At 37.5% G+C, this 21,508-nt stretch overlaps 1 protein-coding gene across 3 annotated transcripts in view; it reads right to left on the minus strand.

Annotated features, from left to right (window-relative positions):
• The window catches only part of LOC132701874 (protein held out wings), an 87,093-nt gene that overhangs the window by 9,428 nt on the left and 56,157 nt on the right, over window positions 1–21,508 (minus strand). For all 3 annotated transcript variants that reach the window (XM_060670127.1, XM_060670125.1, XM_060670128.1), the window contains exons 2-4: window positions 8,519–8,652; window positions 5,059–5,175; window positions 8–148 (exon numbers count right to left, since the gene is read on the minus strand). In XM_060670127.1, coding sequence (XP_060526110.1) covers window positions 8–148; window positions 5,059–5,175; window positions 8,519–8,652 — 392 coding nt within the window. The remainder of the gene's footprint in view (window positions 1–7; window positions 149–5,058; window positions 5,176–8,518; window positions 8,653–21,508) is intronic.

Consider the following 21,508-nt stretch of genomic DNA (forward strand, 5'->3'; position numbering starts at 1 on the left):
CACTTACGGGCACGAGCAGTTTCCTGACTTCGTCCACGGCCCTTTGGAGTTTGATTTGGGCCCTGTTCTCGGTGTCCTCTACCGTCAGCAAGACGTGCAACTCGTCCGACAGGTGCTCCCAATTGGGCTTACCCCTGTTTTGATCCTCCTGTTGACACAAAATTCGAGATATAGTGATTTAACGGGCTTCCGTCTCTTAATAACGAAGGGAGTCAGTTTCTCATATTTGCTTCACGTTTCGGACACGATAAATGTGCAAAAGCGCAAAATGAAAAAATAAATAAATAAAATTAGAATTTTGCGCACAAAAGCAGAATAATCTATAGGGTTCCATTTAAAATTTCTAAATTGTTATGACTTTTAGATGGATCCGGCAACCCTGGGACAAAACAATTCACAATACAAGAAACTGACCCTCTGTAAACCCAGCTTAAAAGCTTTTTCGCTCTCCTTCGATAAATTTGACGATGTTCCGGTATTATCGAAACCCCGGGTATCGTTTAAAGTGACAAGAACCGTCACTAAAAGGAACACGAAAATAATTAGGCTGGGGTTACGGGTTTATTTTTAGGTAGGCGGGAAGTAAAAAAAAAAAACGCACGGATAACCAATTAACTTCACTTACGCGGTCCTCTTCTCGAAATGGGCGGCTTTGGACAGAACAGAAACAAGTCATTCGTTAAACGGAAACGTCAAAGTTAAAATTTAATATAATTAGCTAGCGTGAAGTGATACGCAACGCAAACTGCGTAAACTGCTTCTTCGTATAATTACAATGTTTCACTTTCGCGCCAATGTCATTTAAAAAAATAATTTTGCAGCAAAGGTCGGCGATGGGAACTTTGCGGCACTAGCGCCGCCTCCGTCTTTGACATCGCATTGCCGGAAGACTGTAGGAAGGTGCAGTTTGGCAACGACGCCCTCCCGGGTTAAAATGTATTTTTCCCGCTGGCCCGCCGCCAGGAATTTTTAACGCCGCTAATGCAATTAAAGGTAACGGGCGGCGTTGTAAATCAACGCGGGGCGTGCGCAAACGACGACGTTTCGAATTTGTGCTTCTAACGGGCTATTTGACAGACGGAAAAAATATCGCGTTTATTAATACCGTCATCGGTGATTAACGACAGGGAAAAAAAATTAATCTCTTCAGCGGTCTACAGAATCTACAACAAATCGTTACACTCACCCCATACGAGCAGGATTTCCGCGAGCTCCGCTGTAATTTTTGTCAACCAAAATATACAGTGTGAGTCGAAAATATGATAAGCAGCCTCTGCCTCAAATGGTCCCACTATGCTCTATTTCTTAATGCGAGAGAGTAAATCGTTATTACATTATAAAAATTAATGGTCGTAGCCGAAGCGTAGTATTGTATGTACCGTGCGTTCAATTTATCTTGATAACATTTCAATTGGCTGTAACTTTTTTTTATTTAGATATATCAAGGTAAACAAAAAACACAATGTAAGATTGGTAGCCAAGTTTTTTTCCAGTGACGTATAAAACAAAACACTATCAATTTTCTAACATATAAGCCTACATCATATTTTTTTTTATGGAACATCTTGTATACGATGATGTAACACATTTTATATTTAAACCCACTCGTTTTTGACTAATCGGCTAAAATAGGAGATTTTTATATAATTTCAAGGAGTGCCGTGACTGACTGCAACAACAATAATTATTTACAAATTAAAGTTGAACAAAATCACTAAAAATGACAAGACACACTAAATAAAAATTTCTTTAACTATTCTAAATACTGCTGTATGTGACCACCATTTCTCATTTGTCATACACTCTAACTGTAAGATCTCTTGGAGTTCTGTGCACTGTGCATGTGAAAAGAAAAAATCCATTAAAGTTAAGTAGGGGCTGTTGGCTGGCCATTACATAGTTTCGCCGTTCCCTATCCAACCCCTAGGATATTCCATATTAAGAGAATTTTTAACTTGCACAACATTGTGAAGAGGGCACCGTCTTGCTGCCATATAATCAGCATTAATATATTTAGGTATTGGTATTGGTATTGGTATTAAAGGGGGGCGCCCTCGCGGGCGTCCAAGCACTTAGGCCACCAGATGGGCCCGTTGTGCCCCCAGGCCGCTCTAGAGGGCGTCCAGAATGCCGCCCCTCCTGTAGAAGGTCAGCAACTCCTTTAGCCCAATTCCGTGCACTGAGTCCGGATCGATCAGGGCCGTTCCGAAGACTCCCAATCTTGCCCATGTCAAGGCAGGGCACTCGGTGAGCAGATGATACGGGGTCTCCTCCCCTTCCATGCACCACCTACACTCCGGGTCGTCTCCAATGCCTAGCAAGCAGAGATGCCTCCTAAGCCTGCAATGTCCTGTGTAGGCCCCTGTTAGTGCTCTACATTCCCTCCTGGTCAGTCTAAGCAGCTCCCTGGTCCGAGGAAGGGCGGGCCCATCCATCATAAGCCTCGCCTGCCTCATTCCCGGAGCAACTCTCCAGCCCCCCGCGGCCCGGTCTCTCGCCAAGGCTTCGAGAGCTCCCCGCCTCACACACGGGGCGATCCCCAAGCGGGGCTCTGGCCCTATATGCCTATGCGAGGAGCCCTCCCTGGCTAAGGCGTCCGCTGCCTCATTGCCCCGGACACCGGTGTGACCCGGGACCCAGACCAACGTGACCTTTCTCTCCTCAGCCACTCTCCTCAGTACCCCTTTGCACTCCTTTATCAACAAGGAGCGCGTACGCACTGACTTCAGCGCCATGAGTGCAGCCCTACTATCCGAGCAGAAGAAGACTCTCCTGCTTCCGTAGTTGAGCCGAAGCACCTCTCTGGCCGCCATCAATAAAGCGAAAATTTCCGCCTGAAACACAGTGCAGTACTGACCCAGAGGGACCGACCAGCTTGATCCCATTGTCTCGCAGTACGCTCCAGCTCCGGCCAGATCTCCCATTCTGGACCCGTCAGTGTACCAGACAAGTCCATCCCAGGAGCCGACTCTGCCCTCTCTCCAATCTTCCCTTGATGGAAAGAGAAAGGTCAATTTATCAAAGAAGGTCATCTCGGGGATCATGACGTCACTCGGCATGCCCATGACTCCGCGATCCCCACGACAGCCCTCAAAAATGTCGTACGGACCCCGATTGAAGCTTCCCTCCCTCCAGAGCCCGCAGCTCGCCAGCCTCACAGCTGTCCTGGCCGCCTCCATCTGCACCCGATCCGCCAGAGAGGGCAGCCCCACCAGAGCCTCCAGGGCCCTCGTGGGCGCCGTTCTCATGGCGCCCGTAATATATTTAGGGATAAATCTTCTATATTATGTTCTTTTGGTGTTTTAAGAGTAGCAAATAATGATCTCCAGTTAACTTTTGATTTATAAATATCAGACCCAAAATATGCCCATATATGACACCACACCATACCTTAATTGATTGGTACCTCTGAGTTTTTATTTCGTGTATTTGTCTAGGATTATTTAAAGACCAATATCGGGTATGTTGTCTATTACAACCCTTTTATCAGTCAATGAAATGTTTTTCAAAAAATTATTATTCTCATTATATCTATTTCAAAAATCCAAACAAAACTGCATCCTCCTTGGACTTTGTGACTGCGTGAATTATTATATATATTATATGTCAGAAAATTGATAGTGTTTTTGTTTTAAACGTCATTTGGAAAAAAACTTGGCTACTAACCTTACATTTTGTTTTTTTGTTTACCTTGATATATCTAGAAACAAAAAAGCTACAGCCATTTAAAATATTATCAAGATAAATTGAACGCACGGTACCTACGCTGATTGTCAAGGATCCCGAGAGTGGCATGTAGACGGAGAAGCGGCCCTATCGGGTCACCAACCAGAAGTGCGAGAAGAAAAGAAACTAATAAATAAGGATGAAGAGACTGCTTACTTTAAAAACTACCTTCGATAAAATAATGTATGAAATGAAAAAGGATAATTTCATTCCACTCATGGGAAATTGTAGAAAACTTTAAAGGAAAAACCAGAAAATCACTTTTAATGGAGGGAGACTAAATAATCTGCTGGGAACTATGATATTTGAGGGCAGTTTGACAGTTCCCAAGGGAAAACAGAAATTCCATTACCTGGACGAAGCTGGGAAGGACATGGCAGGATAAAAATTAAAAAAGCGGGAGGCAAACTTTCATGGAAGGGGATGGTCGAGCACCTTCGGGAAGAAGCAAACAATTACTCACAATGTATTGCAGACCATTATGAAGATACCAATGCTGATGTTTTTCAAGACTTCTTGCTGGGTCAGTTATGGTCATGGATGTCAGCTACCATGAAAGAAAATCCGAGAAAATACTCAGGTATTCTTAAAAACCTTAATTGACTCACTTTAAATAAGAAGCAATTTTGGAAAAATATCGTGAAAATGAGCAACTAGAGATTTTAAATTTGTACGAAATTGTTGTGGACTAAATCGCTTCCAAACCCGATTGAAATGAAAGAAACAATGTGGGAAGTTGATAAGAACATGCTAGAAAACACTGTAGAGGCCCTTATTATTTCTCTGGACTTCAACGACTATCGGTTAATAGGGCAGAGGACGCATCTTTTATCTGCTAATATTATATATAATTTTAATTTACATGAAAAGTGTAACCCAATAGGACAATTATGTGAAAAACTGGAAGATTCGTAAATAAAAATGTTACAATTTTAAAGTGCAACACCCTGCATTTCAGAAACTGGAGGCGTAAATTAAAAATGATATAATGAGTACCGATATTGTCACACAAAGACCGTCATAACCGATTTGACCCATCATTGCGACTCTCCCTGTACATTTAATAAATACATAAAAATACATAAAAAAATATTAAAACATTTCGTTGTATTTACTGTCATATGACGTCTAGTAAAGAAATAGTAGATATATATAAAAAAAAAACTGCGAAATTCCGAGAACACCAGTCAGTAATTTTCAAAAACCTGTCAAATAGCCAGTCTTTAAAGGGCTACGGGATTCGGATCCGGTAGATTGTCCACGCGACCTTAACCCGCATTCATAAAAAACCGTTGAAATTAAAACGAGACAAGACAAAAGAATTGCACCCACCTTTTTTTTGTCCCGCATCGAGCCCTTCCCGCGTACCATGATTTTACAGCCCGTTTCTTGCTCTAATTGCTTGGCCGTCATGCCCCTGGGGCCCAGGATCCTTCCCACGAAGTTGAACTGCGGAAGAAAAGAAGACGGAGGTTACGAGACGCGCGCAAAACCCTGCACTGTGGAAAACATTTAATTTTTTGTCGTACCGGCCATTAAAAAAAAGTACAAACAGGGTCTTGAACAAAAGATGGGTCAACTAGGAAACTAAAGGATATCTACGTTTTCACTAAATAGCGGTGTACGATTTAGCGTTAGCCACCACAAATTGACCATATATATAAAAGACACTTTCGTCACGAGTCTGTTTTGGCACGAATGGTGTTTAATAAACGAGCACGTAACCAACATTGTTTTGGTTAGTTTTTTTAATTGTATATTTTTGAAGAATGTTTTCAAGTCTCAGGAATTGCTTCGAAAGTAGTCATGTTGATTCGCGACATAAAAGGCCGCCGTGTTCACCAAGCTCGCTTTTTAAAAACTTGACTTTCAAGTTATATTAAACAACTTGGACTATAGCAATATTGCGCTTCCAATAAAACCTAACGTGATTATGGAACACTTATAGTTTCAAAAAAGTATTTTTAAAAACTTTCGGTAACCGCCATAAAACTAAAAGCAACAGGAAAACCAATTACTGGGCAAATACCCAATTTGAATTATGCTATCATAACCTCACTTTTCAGTTCAGGTTTCATGGTAGCTGTAGAACATTTATTAGGCGCTCTAAGACTTTATAAGAGTTTTACGCATAAAGCTATAAAACCCCCGGAATAAAAGTTTTATATTGAATAATGTTTTTAATAACGTTTAACCAACACCGAAGGTTTTATAAATAAAGAAACGGACACGTTTTGGATGCAATATTATATTATTTTGGTGTTTAGAGAATGTCTTACAAAAAAAATTGTGGTTTTCTTATAACACTATTATAAAATCCAAGCTGTATAAAGCCCTTATAAACATCCGCTACAGTTATTACCATAGCTAAGATCTACCGAAATCATTCCATCGCCCGTGACTAAAGTACCGGAAATGTGCGAAGCGGCTCGTGGCCCGCGGGTAACGAAGCTGACGTAGTAAAGTAACACTTCCGCTATAAAAATATGGACTCCATTTAGACCTCAGAACGACGCGACGGTGACGTAACGCACAATATAAATAAAAATAAATAAATATAAATTTAATTGTATTTTTTAAATTATTTCGGTCAAATGACTCGTCAATTCCGCAATCTTAAGGAGAAGAAAAATATATTTTTCGAATCTAGTGGCAACTGCGACTTCGTAAGACACTCCCATAGTAACGAATGCGTACAACGGCAACAAACCGGGACCTGACGTCATCGCCGAGCAATAAAAAAAAACAATTGAACCATTAACCCAATTCGTACCTAGAACAGTAATTTTTCACACAGACAATGTATTCGGGCCGTATATTATCAGCTATACGCGCACAAGCGTCCATTGTAGTAAACAACGAAACAGCTGGCCGTAGCAAACGGCCATCTTTTTTCATCCGCCGTCTCTGTCGCGAAAATGGCGGAAAATTTTTGGTTGGCCATTGTCGAACCCGACGACGATCCCATTGTGTTGCAATTGCGAAACAATGGGATGTAACTGAAGACCAAATACGCAAATGAGTCTGCCGAAAGTATCGGCAAAATAAATTTCTCTTTTGGCCGTGTTATAAAGTAGAAAGAGGAAGAATGCATCCCGTCAAAACACAAAACATCAAGTAAAAAAACACCCCGAATACCGGGTGACGCAAGAAAGTGGAACGCTCTATATCCTGCTGGACATACATATTTAATGTCACGGCAAGACGTAAACCATCTAGCCAGTCTTCAATTTCATTTCTTAGGAATTGTAAATATCGTGCACCAGCTAAGGTACCATGAAAAAAAAAACAGGTCCAATAATTCGCCTTCCTATCACTCCTGCCCAAACATTGATTCCGAACCGTTCTTGAAACTGTCCGGGACGAATAATTTTTTGATTATTTAGATCAGTATCTGTTGCTCCGTCGGTCAAATAAAGCATTATTTGAGAATTGTGACTCATCAGTGAACAAAATTAAGTTAACGAAATTATTATTCTCGTCATATTTACCTCACAGCCAATTACAATACCGAAGTCTTCTTACAACGTGAGCTTTTTTAAAATTATACTCACAGATTCTCTTGAGATATCTAATTCTAATGCCACTTCTCTCAGCGACGTAGCTGGATTTACATTGCCGTATCCAACAACAATGATTTCCATTTCTTCACTTATAATAAAATTATAATGTCGATTATTTTGTGGATTCCTCATTTTCAATTCCAGCTTTCTGAAGATAGAATGTGCAGGAAGGCAACGTCTCGGATAGCGGGCTGCATACAATGCACTGGTCTGTCGAGAGTTTTTTTCTGCATTCTCCGTGTATCAGAAACATATCAACTTTTCCTTCATTTGTAAATTGATTGTTGTAATAATTGATAATACAATAAAAATGTAGAAATTATCAGAATTTTCAATCATGCCGACTTGATGATGAATAGTAGAAGCAAAGCCACCTAAGTAATATTTTGTTTTTATAAAAATGTATTTACTTATCTAGTTTTTACCTTCCTGCGATTATTTTTTAATGGATTTTGAAAATTTTGGTGACAAAATGTTGCAAAAAAAAATACTGGTATTAAAAAGTCCCCACTAGGGTGCTATGTGAAAAAACTAGGTAATCCTAAAAAATTAATAGCTCATTACAGTAAGTGCAATTTGAAATTAGACAAGTAAAGAAAATTTTCATTTACAATTTTACCCATGATCAAGTGACCCGGTGATGGTCACAGCCTCCTAGATACAATTTTCAAAAATTAAAAAAAAAAGAGAGAAAAACCGTCCTATCCTCCTGAATCCAAAAATGGAAAAAAATACAGGTTTAAAATTCGAATGTTACTGACTTCATATCGTCAAAAAATTGGACATTCAACCTGTATTAACCCTTCCAAATTTCAAATCAGGCCGTTTAAAAGTTATAGAATGTTCCCACTTTCTTGTGTCACCCGGTATATTGTACAATCACAAAGGAAGAAAAGAAGAGTTAAAATCGTGTTCCGAATTAGCTTGAGAGTCCATCGACAAAGAACGACAATCTGAGGATAATTCATGCAAATTTAAAATCGTTTAAAAAGTAAGCGATTCCAATTTTCACCATATAAAGCGGACGAATAATGATCGGCGATTAGAGGAAAATTCTGCGTTTCTAGCTAGCGTCCGAACCTTGAAAAACGCATATCGAGCGTGAGATTTTATTTACACGTCGCAGATGTGTTTTACGGATTCTACTAAAACCATCACGCGGACTTGGTTATACTAATTGCGTAGATGTTGCTCATTAAGGCATAACAACTCGAAACCTGGATACTTACGTCTGGGTGCTCCTTTACTGGGACGTATACTTTCTCGGTAAGGGTCGTCACTGGACCGTCGGGCTCTGGTAGTATCAGCGGCTCTTTTTTGACTCCGTTTATTTGGAACAGACTCGCCCTTACTTTCGCAATCTCTGAAATAATTAAAAGAAAACAATTAATCTAAGAAGCAATAACAAAAGCCGAAGGAAAATGTACAAGAATCAAAGGAGGATTTTATAAAACACAATAATAAAAAAGGTTCAGATTTGTGTAGGGTGATTTTCGAAAATATGCGGTTTTGGAAAATATCTATGAAAACATTTCCAAAGAAATTTCGTATATAGGAAGAGCTGTGTATTTTGAAAAGCAACTTAACATTACCGTTCTAAAAAATTAATACACCACTCTGGAAAGGCAACAGTATATTCAATATTTTAAGAAATTAAATTAAAAATCCCCACACTACTTTATAAATTAAGAAAAATATATAAATCTCAATACTTCGTTATCGTAGAGCTTCATCCATTACGCCCGTTAGAGATTTCTAGGCGTGAAAATGCCCAGAACTCGCACATTTTACTTGCCCCGCCCGGTATGCGATCGTCGTGGACGCGGCATATGCCCGGGATAGCGTGCAAATAGGCAGGTGCTAAATTAGACATTACCGCATTCTCGAATAATAACAATAATAATAGTAACGGCGTAGAAAGTAAAAGCCGAGCCGACGCCGCCACTGGACGCGTTCCGAGACGACCCACACCGTGCGCGAGAAGGAAGTAGGTGTCACGCGCGACCATCTGCACCCGGTACGGCCCGCAAACATCCCCGATTCGAACCGCGGTGATTTTTCGAGCCCTCCCGGGGACGCGGACGGCCCGAAGGACCGTAATGGGCGATCCGGGATCGCTAATATCGATGCCGTGGTCGTTTAAATGACGAAAAACAGCGACAGGTGGCGCGAATGAGGTTAGCAGGTCCCGGACGTGGAAAGTTTGTATGCGTTATTGTTACGTTATCGGACGATGTCGTTGGCGCGGCGGAAGGAGGACGGGGAGGAGGGTCTTGCGAGTGACCGCGGCAGCACCGAAGTGTGTGAAGACATGGATGGCCTCTTGAGTGTCGCCGGTACGAGGGTGGACTTTCGTTTTGTTACGCAAAACTTGGAAAGCGACTTTGGAAGAATGCTTTCCGTGTACGTAAGCGTATACCGCAGCGTCGCTTCCGAATAAGTAGATCTGTGCCTCTTCGATAAAAAAAAGTAATTGTTGATTACCACATCACACCACATAAATAAAAAGCAATTTAAAATTAATACGATTAAATTATCAATATTACTCTATTTCGGGATCAAGTGCTGTTTTATCCAACTGGAAATCACCATAAAAACATTTTGGCTCTACAATAGTATATTATGCAACAAGTGAGGTAAACGGCATTTGACTTACGACTTAAAAAGTTTACCTACCGAACGTGTTGCATACTATATTTTTTCTACGACCGTTAGTTTTTGGATACATTTTCGCAAAACAACACGAATACATTCACTGACATGACCGTCAGAATTGACAAAAGTCAAAATTCAAGGCGTGGGAATACATCCGATTGCTCCCAAACCAGTGCGGTAAAATCCCGGAAATGTCCGAAGTGGCTCGGATCCGTGGGTAAACTGTCGCTCCCCGCACGCTAGATTGGTGTGTAATTAGGCATTTTACAGACGGGAGTAGAAAAAATATTTTACTTTTGCACAGCCCTACAAACTTCAAATCAATGGATTAGCTCTATTGAATATGCAGAGTTGGTGGGGATATTTTGAACTCACTAAAGGATACTCAAATAAATTGTCTATTTTTAGAAACGCTAGAGCAGTGGTTCCCAGATTTTTTTCTTCTCATCAAAATTTAGCTGGTTCCGGTGGCAGGTACGGTCTAGTTTCTATCATATTCCATATAAATGCATTTTTTTTCATGCCAACGGAGTCTCCCGCAGACACCACCTGGATCACTACGCTAGAAATATAAGTAGAATGTCTTTCCGAGCGTTACGTTCCAGCTACAGTAAAAACAGTTTAAAAAGTTTAAGAATTAAAAAAAAACTGAAAAAATATTGACCTACTTTCACGTAAGTTTCTAGTATATGTCAGTGTTTAACCTAAGCATTTCTTAAATACGCTATGACTTACCTTTTTTTGAGTTTTTCAATAAATGTACACTGAACTATGCGGAAACTTCATAATCCCATATCAATATCCAAAATCAAGTATATATATATATATATATATATATATATATATATATATATATATATATATATATATATATATATATATATATATATATATATATATATATATATATATATATATATATATATATATATATATATATATATATATATATATATATATATATATATATATATATATATATATATATATATATATATATATATATATTCTCACGTATTGATTCACGGATGGAAAAATGTGATGACACTATATTCCGGGATATCATCCGTTCGCTCGTTGAATCCTGCAGGATTCCAGTCGGATGCAGGATTCCAGTCGGAATTCAACGAGCGAACGGATGATATCCCGGAATATAGTGTCATAAAATTAAATTAAAATTAGAATTATAGTTAGTTTCTGCAGTTGTTGGCAAAGCGTGTTCTTGAAAATTGCTAGTGTTTCTGTGTCAATGTGTTTACAACTTTTCGCCAACAACATTCGGAGTTGCAAAAATGGTTGAAATTGAAAAAAACGCAATAAATTACCGAGGAAAGCATTCATGGACAGATGGAATAAAAGCATCTTCGAGAAAAAGTAAAATATTAATAAGCGGCTAGAGGCTATGAAGACATGCCGTGTTTTTGAAGACTACTTCCGGCAAATACTAGATTTTATTCCTCCTGGGTTTGTTCTACTCATGGATGTTACCATTTAATAAAATCCGAAAAAATACCCACGTCTTCTAATTGGATTTATCTATTTTCACATTATCTACTTTTATTTCGGGGTGTGTGGGTCTTAAAAACTAAAATACGGAATTTATCAACAACTATCATTGCAGTTTAACCTGTACGTTGTGCACCCTATCCGATGATCCCTGTCAATGCAAATTTACATTCTATAATTCTCTCGCATAAAGAAACACAACATTAAAATCTTCATCCAAGCGAGAATTAATAATACGATGTAATCCAAAATGTGACTAGGGTGCCACAAAAAACACATTTTGTATTTTACCAACCCCCGCACATGGTCTAATTTGTTTTTCAATAATTTATCTTAAGTAAATAAAATTTTCTATTTAGGCCCGACCGCTGTCGCTAATATCAAAACAGACACCGTTAAAATTTAAATCCCCTGCGAGTATCCTTCGCGTTCTATACGTGGAGTTAGTCGAGGAAAAAAAAAACGATTTGCATAGAATACTCAACAGTCTTGACGGATAAGCGTTTTCATACAGCATAGGATTACGCAACGAAAATATTAATGAACGTCGCGCACCATCGTATTAATAATAACAACGGCAAAGACTCAATCGGCTTCACACCACACACGCACGCTCGTGACGATCCGCGGAAAATTTATTTCGCCAGCTGGTATATTAACGCCGACAAAGGAAATATTTTAATTCGTTCTAATGATTTAATCGTATTATACAGCTGCTGAGAGGATTTACTACGATCGCATATTTCTCCATCATTAACGAAGACGTATTTTAGAATAACAACTATTGGCCATTGAGTAAGAGAAGTTTTACGCTCCTGGTTCGCCTGACCAAATTCTTGCCTATGGGCTTCGTCTGCGTCTGCGCGTACGGATATGGATTTTTATGAGACCAATTCTATTTAGAGTATTACATAGGGTAGAAATTTCATTCTGCCGTCATACATGAATGCAATAATGGCATATATAAATTTTATTACCTGTATGACAATTACATAAGTGTTTTGGTTTTTTCTATAAATTTAAAATTATTCCCCTTTTCAAGAAATGAGAAATATTGGTTAACAGTGCGGTAAACGGCATTTGAGTCACGAGTTCATTTGACACAAGCGGAGCGAGTGTTTAATAAACGAGTGACTTAAAAAGTTTACCAAACGTATTGCATACTATACTTTTCCTACGACCGTTAGTTTTTAGGTACATTTTCGCAAAACAACACGAATACATTCACTGACATCGGTAATATACCGAAAATGTCCGAACTGACTCGGATCCGTGTTAAACGAAAGTGACGCGGTAAAGTGATACTTTCCGCACGCTAGATCGGTGTATAATTATTTATTTTACAGGAGGGCGTATAAAAATATACATATTAAGGTAAATTTCTGATCAATAAATTCCTGTAAAACGTTATAAAGACATATATTTTAATTTTCCAAGTATATCGATCGAATTTTTTTCCAAGTTTTTTACACAAATATGTAAAAAATATAATATTACAACCAAACAATGTGTAAATAATTACAATAAGAATATATAAAGAATAATTAACGATGACAACTCTATTATAAAACTATAAAAGTCGATATGTTTAAATTTTGACAGTGTTGCGCGGTCTAAACTACATTTCTGGTGCAGTATTTTTCTGAATCCTCTAAAAATGTAATGTTTTCTTATATTTATCGTTCACACAAACAAAACAACATGTTTTAAGTAATTTCTAACAACGGCCAACCGCATATTTTTTTACATTTTTCTTCTCGAGAGATAAGATTTTGTTGCAATTCGTTTAAAAATTGGATGAAGCATGTCCCAAACGACTTGAATTGGGTTCGTATCTGGCTTTAAGCCAATCGAAGAATAATAATTTCTCCAATAAAATCAACACAAGGGGCAACAAAATCTTCCAGAATGTGTTCAAGTGGCTTGAGAGCAGTTAAAGACCTCTTTGACTACAACTCGTGCGTGTAAATACAGAGAAATTTCAGTCACTCAGTCTATCCTAGGATTGTCATGAGCGTCTGGAGATCGCGGGCTAAATCTCGACTACTTCGTAAACAAAATGCGATTCCATTCATTTTCACCCCGGTGTTCATGATTCGTGGCAAACTGAAATCGTGCAACCCAATGACGTCTGAGAAGCTGTGGACCTGTTGCCGACTATGACTACACAAAGTGACTTTTAAGCCTTCATCTAAGTCTAAGTGTATTTCTGATTACTTCAGCTCACGAACTCACATACCTTGCAGCTGGAGCTTTAGTTTTTCATTGGAGACCAGTTCCAGATCATCTAGTGCGGTTACACAAGAGGTTTCTTGTGTAAATACCAAAAAAGTGTATAAACAACGCAACAATTGAAGACGCTTTTTGAAGGTGTATTTCCCAGAACAAATCTTAAACAACAAGATTGCTTTCGAAAAATCTTCAGTGGGCGGGGCAAGTTCGCAGCGCGTAGCGCGAAGCAGCTTTTTATTTTAAAAAGAAGGCGCTTCGCGGTTTCTTGTCCCAGAGGGATGCAATTGTTTTTCTATCGTGCTCCTCCAGACCACTATAAAACTATCGCAAAATCGATTTAATTTTAGTATGCATACACCCCGTATAAAGCATCTTTTACGTCTCGCCGAACTTCAAAGTCACGGCAAACTTTGATAAATGTTGTAATTTTTACAAATAAAAGTTACATGCAATGATATTTTTTGAAATATCTGGCGCACCCTGTATGATAGACGACACCTGGAACTCTTTCGATACAGTTTACGATACTGCTTAAACCAAATTATTCCTTTTTTTATAGTTTTTCGTTAACGGCTAATAATTAACTACGAAAATGGCAATTTTCAAAGTCTTTTTGATTTTTTGTCCATAATCGACACACCCTGTACATAATTCAAAAAATACCGCAAATAGGGGTTTGGGCACCGAATCTCAAACGTTTCCTAGTCCAAGAATTTTTTCAATGGGTTTTGGAGAAAATAATTTCTTTCTAAAACTATGCAGTCCGCCGTAATAGTCACCGCGTCTAAATTGGGCGCGAGAATTAGCGATTTTCATATGGATTTTTTCAAATATCTCGAGCAGCCTGTGCGATGGACAAAAACCGTAAATACAAAAATTGGTACTCTTGATGCGGCCTACAACACTGTTTGAACCGATAGGCCATATTTTTTAGGAATTTTTATAATTTATTCCCAAAAAGTACAATTTTTACGATCTTTTAGATAATTGTCCACAATTGAAAAAAATTTAATCGAATTAAATCTCCCCCGTTTTCTGGCTCTAAAATTTTGCCGATCATTTGAATAGTTTTTGAGAAAATCATGTTTTTCTGGAAGACAAAGCATTCAAAGAAAATTTTTCAAAATTTTAAAAAATATATTTGATGACATTTTATTACGCTCAATTTCTACTGTTTAGATGTGTGTACGGAGTTTTACTTCCTTGCCAAATTTGAAGTCGATGACTACATATTTGAGACACCTATGACGTTTTAGAATATAGCACACAATATTCCAATATGTGAAAACCTTAAATACAAAAGTTTTAGCTGTCCATACGGGCTATCTATAAATGTGAAAGAAACTGACAACAGAATCACAGCCTTCCAATTATGGTAAATTATCAATATAAAGGGAGGTTCATTTTCAGTTTTTTGCAAATTACCGACACACCCTGTACATTTTTAAAAAATCATCAGTCTTCCGCGTCGTTTGGTTGAAATGGAAATGATTTTTTTCTCGATATCCTACAAGTGCGGTTTTAAAATTTTTAAAAATACTTCCCGACCCCCGGCCCCCCCAGTTTCAATAGGCTTCGTAAAGGAGCTAAGCTCCATATGCCTGTCAAATATTGGACACTTATTGTGTTTCTTAGCAATGTCAAAAAACGAAAATTAAAAAAAAAAAAGGATGGACGTCTGGTTTTGGTCGGACTCATTTTTTACTGGTTTTTGTACCTCGTGCACGGCTTAAAAGGAGCCAAATTTGAAGGCCGTATTTTTTTTTTTTTGACCCTGCCCATTTCTGTACCAATGGCGGTCCCCTAGGACCTACCGTTACCGAGATATGTTTCGTTGCCACGCGCGTATACTTTCAAAAAATTCGATTTCATCGATTTTTCGAAAGTAACAAAGCTTCTACCAAGATCTGTCAAATTTATCATAACTAAAAAAAAAAATGTTCATTTCACCACGTTTTTATTGAAATCGAGTTTTTCCTTTCAAATAAGGGGTTGACTGTTAGAAATAACTTGAAACATGTTTTGTTTCTGTATAAGTCATTAGAATATTACGACGGCGGAGCTAAAATTGTGTTAATGCGTCGCGTCTTGCGCAATCCAATTAAAACGCCTTAAAGTAGACGTGGGCTACCAGTGGGTTGCTGGCTGCAAAGACACTGTAGCATACGCGCGATTTCAATCGCGAACTCGAAAGAAAATCAAACATTATTGGACGAAACTTAACGTCCTGCCTGCCTTCTTTTGTTTTTTTTTTCAGTCGGGTACCCGCCTGGAAAAGCAATTTGCTCGATAAATCTTTCCGATTGGGTACTTGAACGGCAACCAAAAGTGGCGGCGAATACGAAAGACAGAAGACCGCGTGTTGCGTTTTGACGGGACTGCCTCTCTTGAAAACTTTTTTGTTGCAATTTATTTTTTGACTTCATTTATTGGTTGAATTGCTTTTTGTCCCAATTTTAATATTTTTTCAGATGTCTGTCTGATTTGGTATCCATCTTTTAAGTAAAATATTCATTAAAATTTCGATTTCGACTGCAAAGAATGGTAGTCCATTCGACTAGGTTAGCGATCAAACAATCAAGCTGTATTATGTTCTAACGAGACGACGTTTCGAGCGTCATTTATCATCGGAACAGAAGCGCCCGACTGCTAAACATCGCTAATTAAAAACTAATAATTAACAATAATTGCGCAAACAAAACAGACGCTTCGGTCGTCCTTGATTGATGATGAATCAAGTCGAGTAATTTATTGCATTGTATTATCAATTGCTACTGACAGTAATTAGAGAAATCCGCGCCCATCCTTCTGCACACAGGGTGTTCAAAGATTACGCCGAATCATTTAATTCTGTCCATTTAATTTTCCTCTTGTTTTTTCCTGTGCGTTCTTATTTTGGACAACACACCGTCCAATAATCAGTATTGCAATAAAAATCGGCAGGATTGAAAAACCAATAGCGTTAATGTTATGCAATGCGCCATAGTATTTGAAATATCTGCAGGCAATTAGCGCGGTATATGCGGAATTTATCAATACAGGTCGTTTCTCAGGTGAAACAGTCGCAAATGGCGGCGCATTGGGCCATTTTGTTGCGCAATAACGAAACGAGATTTGTCTCTGCCGACGATAATAATAATAATAATAATAGTTGCCGGCAGGAGGCGGCAAGGTTGTTGCGTTAATAAAACAACTAAACACACAATCCGCGCGAGAAAATAAATATTTTCGTCTTTCGTTGACATGTTAATAGGTGCAAATTGTTTTTTTTATTATTTATAACAAAATCGTATGAAAATTAAGTTCAAATTTAATTTAATCGTAATCGTGCTGGCTTTTTTCAGCAATTATGGAAGTTACCTGCCGACGGCCATAAAATCGGGACTCTCAAAGGTTTTGGTAATAATATTTTTTTTTTGGCTATAATAATAAGAATATTAGAAAATTAAATTAATAATAATTATTAATAAATTAATTAATGGTCTTATTAAAAAACAATGACCTCAAATGCTTACAGTACATTCATAGCTAGGAATATCTAGGAATTTAGATTTTTATTGTAAATGTCTAAATCTAATTCTGTTTTATTAAGAGAGTCGTCATTGAGATTCATTAAAATAGCATTTATGTTGTTTTGTATAGAACTGTAAGAGTCCTCAATTTTTATAATGTACTGAATAAAATTTTTCCAGCTCTCAATCGGTATGTTTTTAAATTACATTTTTTATCAAATTTATAACACTGGGACTTAAAGCAGGAATAACATTTTCTGCTTTGATCTATGTGATTTTTACTTGGTCCCACAAATGCTCTATGGGATTAAACATTCAATGATATGGAGGAATACGTAAAACAGATGAACAGACAGCCGGTTCAGATAAATTATCGCATAAATACTATTTTTTTAATTGCATATGAATTTAGGACTTCCTCAAGTTGCACTTTTTTGTAAATGAATTCAAAATAAATATTTTCTAATAAACAATCCTGGATTTCAGTTTTTGAACTTTGATGACAATAACATTGGGAATATAATATATTCAAAGATTGTTTTGAAACTAATTTTCAAAAAGTACGGCACTTTTATCCTCACGATAATCCAAGCTAGAATCGTTATAATCTTTGGAGACAACAGCAAGCAGTTTGGGACAAATACGTCTTCTGACCCAGCGTGTATTATGGTGATGCACTCGATTTCCTTTATTTGAAGGTGCCTTCGTCTGACAGTTTTGAGTGGAATCAACCCATCCTTCGGATACAGTGTCGTGTGTATCGAACCATGTTGCAACAAGGTAAATCATGGATCTGTTGTCTAATCTATATCCTTTAATTTCTTGAAGATAATTAAATCTCCAAGTGCGTAATCTGTCTGATTACATTACGACTTGACTTTAGTCTATTTTGGGGTACTTAAATCCCACTTTATAAACAACGCTATGGAGGGTGGCACGGATTATATTTATATTGGTTTTATCTTCTTCTAGCTTATATTTCAGTTTAGCCAAGGTCGGAGCAACTTTGCTTTAATAACGGCAATATATTTTCGTTCTTATTAGGCCCAGGTCACCATTGTCTATACGGTGAGTGAAAATCACTACGTTTATTTCTTTTCTTCAATTCTCCACTATTAAAAATACTTTTGTAAGTAGAAAGGATTCTGTATTCTTGTTTAATAAGTCTGATTAAAGTGTCATACACATTTTGCACATCCTGTTTGGTATAAAACATTAAGCGATTTCGACATTGTTAAACGCACAGTAAAAAAGACTTTTCAACATTGCCACAAATTGGCAACACTCAAGAAATACATCGGAAAGAAAGAAATATACCTGGTCCACCCCTGCCTTGTCACTCAAGTTAGAATATATTTTTCGTTAATGGCTTTACTCAATAACAATAGGAAATAACATAGTTAAAGTTTTTTTTTTAAAGAAACTTCCACAAGCTACTGCAACACGTTTTATAAAACTTTTGGATTCCTTCAGCGTCGCTTTTTGTTGAGTAGAACTTGCTAACTGTTTCAAAACAAAAACCGATGCAGTAGGAATCCAGAAGTTTTATAAAAAATATCGTTAAAGTTTTAAGGGGGAGGGTCTGACGAAAGCCAACACGACGAAGATTGAGACAGACTACATAAGTAATATAATTTCGACAGCTCTGGACAATAGCGAAGAAGTGCTATGATAAGAAGGAAAATAAATATATTTATTCTCTTTGTCAAAACCTATTTTCCTATTTTGTATAAATGCAAAAAGAGCTGGAATAAGATGAAAACAATATAATTATTAGCCGACCATACAGTTATTGGTAAAATAAAACAAAATAGACGACAAAAAACAGATTGCACACTTGAAAGTGCGGTAAACGGCATTTGACTTACGAGTTTATTTGACAGGAGCGGAGCGAGTGTTTAATAAACGAGTGACTTAAAAAGTTTACCGAACGTGTTGCATACTATACTTTTTCTACGACCGTTAGTTTCTGGGTACATTTTCGTAGAACAACACGAATACATTCACTGACATGACCGTCGGAATTGACAAACGTCAAAATTAAATCGTGGGAAATATCTCCGCAAAACATCCGATTGCTCCCAAATCCGTGCGGTAAAATCCCGGAAATGTCCAAAGTGAGTCCGATTCATGGGAAACGAAACTGGCGAGGTAAAGTGACGCTTCCCGCACGCTTGATCGGTGTACAATTAGGCATTTTACAGACGGGAATAGAAAAATTTAATTATCTACAGGAAATCAAAAAACATAAATCCGAAAAGATATATAATTTAACTAATGAAACTTGCTGTTGTCTGCAAAGAATATTAGAAACTCTAACTTGACAATCAAAATATCTTCTCCGGAAAACGGTGTCAACTTATAAAACGATATTTATTTTGAACCCAGTTAAAGAAAGGGTAATTTTTCGAAGTGTTAAACTCAAAAAATGTGACTGTGTTGAGCGCTTGAAAAATGCACTACAGCACATTTTAAAAATTGAAAATTACTAGATTTGCGTAAGAAATAACACAGGGCACATTGTAGTTAATCCTAATTACTACTCGAAGAGTGAAACAGATTTAGATTTTAAATAAAATTATACTTATTTCGATAATTATTGATCAATTGTATATATTCAATTGTTTTCTATTAACACTATTGCGATTGTATAATAACACTTTAAAAGTCCGTCTCTCATTTTTATTGCCGTGGGCAGATTATTTCGATAGTTTGCCGTCAAGGCGATATACTTTGAGACAAAGTATACGAACGTTCTTTGCGCATAAAATGGAAAGTCGTAAATCATAGACGTCCGTCGGAAAGCACATCACAAAAATGACGAAATATACGAGTTAGTCCGTTTTTGCTCTAGTATCCACGACATCGTAAATTTCAGCTAGACATATACAATATACGAAATGTAAATGAAAAAAAAAATCACGAAACGAGAGAAAACTGACTGAGAGTACAAGCCGGCGAACGGGGAAAAGTTGATAGGCCGCGGGCATAGCCTTACTTCCTGTTATTAAACGGCTATTTAGACACCGTTACGTAATAACAACGACGCCGATCAGGCGCCCGAAGACAGAAGGCGTACGTACGACTTTCCAATATGGACGACACCCGAAGGGAACCGTCTAATCGAATCGTCATCTTTGCGACACGTATCGCATCGCCGCCACTGGGGGGTTGCTTTGTAAGATTTTAACACGACCGTTTTTACCAGGTATTGAATTATTCTAATCATATGGTTTTACATATTACATAAGGCCAAAACATTATTTCTTCCAAATATCGAAAAATATCGCTTGACATTTCTAAATAAAATTTAGATGCATGATGTAAATGTCATACGATAATAATGTACCATGGGTTTAAATTAATTTAGGTTACTTTTGCGATATCTGCTAATCCCGAAAATCCCTAATATTCGCCAGCAAACAAATTAAATCAAACTACAATAATAATTAAGTAATTGCATTCGAGAAGAAGACAACCCTTGGGGAAATGATGTGGTTTTTGTAATTAACCAACTAACACTCACAATGGGTCAAGACCAAACGCATCAGCATCAACAAGTTGATCGTTTGATTTAGTGTCGATTTTAAATCCGATAGGAAATGTTTGGGTACATTTTTAAGCACTTGCGAAGGGGCTATTAGTTTAATTGATACAAGTGTAAAGCAGGATCCAAAATTATTAAAAAAACATATTTATTATATTAGAGTCATGTTGCATTTCAAACCCCACCAGTAGTAAAGATGAAATTAAGAAAATTTTCGAGCGCAATTTGTTGAAAGACGTTCTCGTAAAGGGACTTTTTAATATCATGCTTCAGTAGTTCAGTTGCAACGCTTGCTGAAAAGCAATCGAATTGACAAAATTATAACTGAAAGTGATTTTTGAAAAGTAACCTCAAGTAACTTAAACCTATCGTACATTATTATTATATGACATAAACGACATTATTTAAGAATGACCAGATTCTAGAGGTTGTTACACTGTGTATCGCTTTAATTTTTCCCAAGCGTTATCGGAAACTAATAGAAAATAGAAAAGCATCCGACTACCGCTATAAAAATAGAAACTTCCTTCGTTTTATATTATACGAGACACTTGACGCCAGTAAATTTTATTTTTAATTCTAAAGAAGGAGGATATTGAACCCCGTATATGTATTTTAAAATCTAGTGTGTTTACAATCCCGGGGCTTGGGTAATTTATACCTTTGGATCATTCTCCAGTCCAGTGGCGTAACTCGGGTGGTATTGTACGACCAAAAATATAGTGCATCGATTGCTTTGACGTTTGAAGTATTTTACCAGTACCTTA

This window comes from Cylas formicarius, unplaced genomic scaffold (assembly GCF_029955315.1).
Source record: "Cylas formicarius isolate icCylForm1 unplaced genomic scaffold, icCylForm1.1 PGA_scaffold_5__7_contigs__length_24384050, whole genome shotgun sequence".
In the NCBI taxonomy this organism is placed as follows: Eukaryota; Metazoa; Arthropoda; class Insecta; order Coleoptera; family Brentidae; genus Cylas; species Cylas formicarius.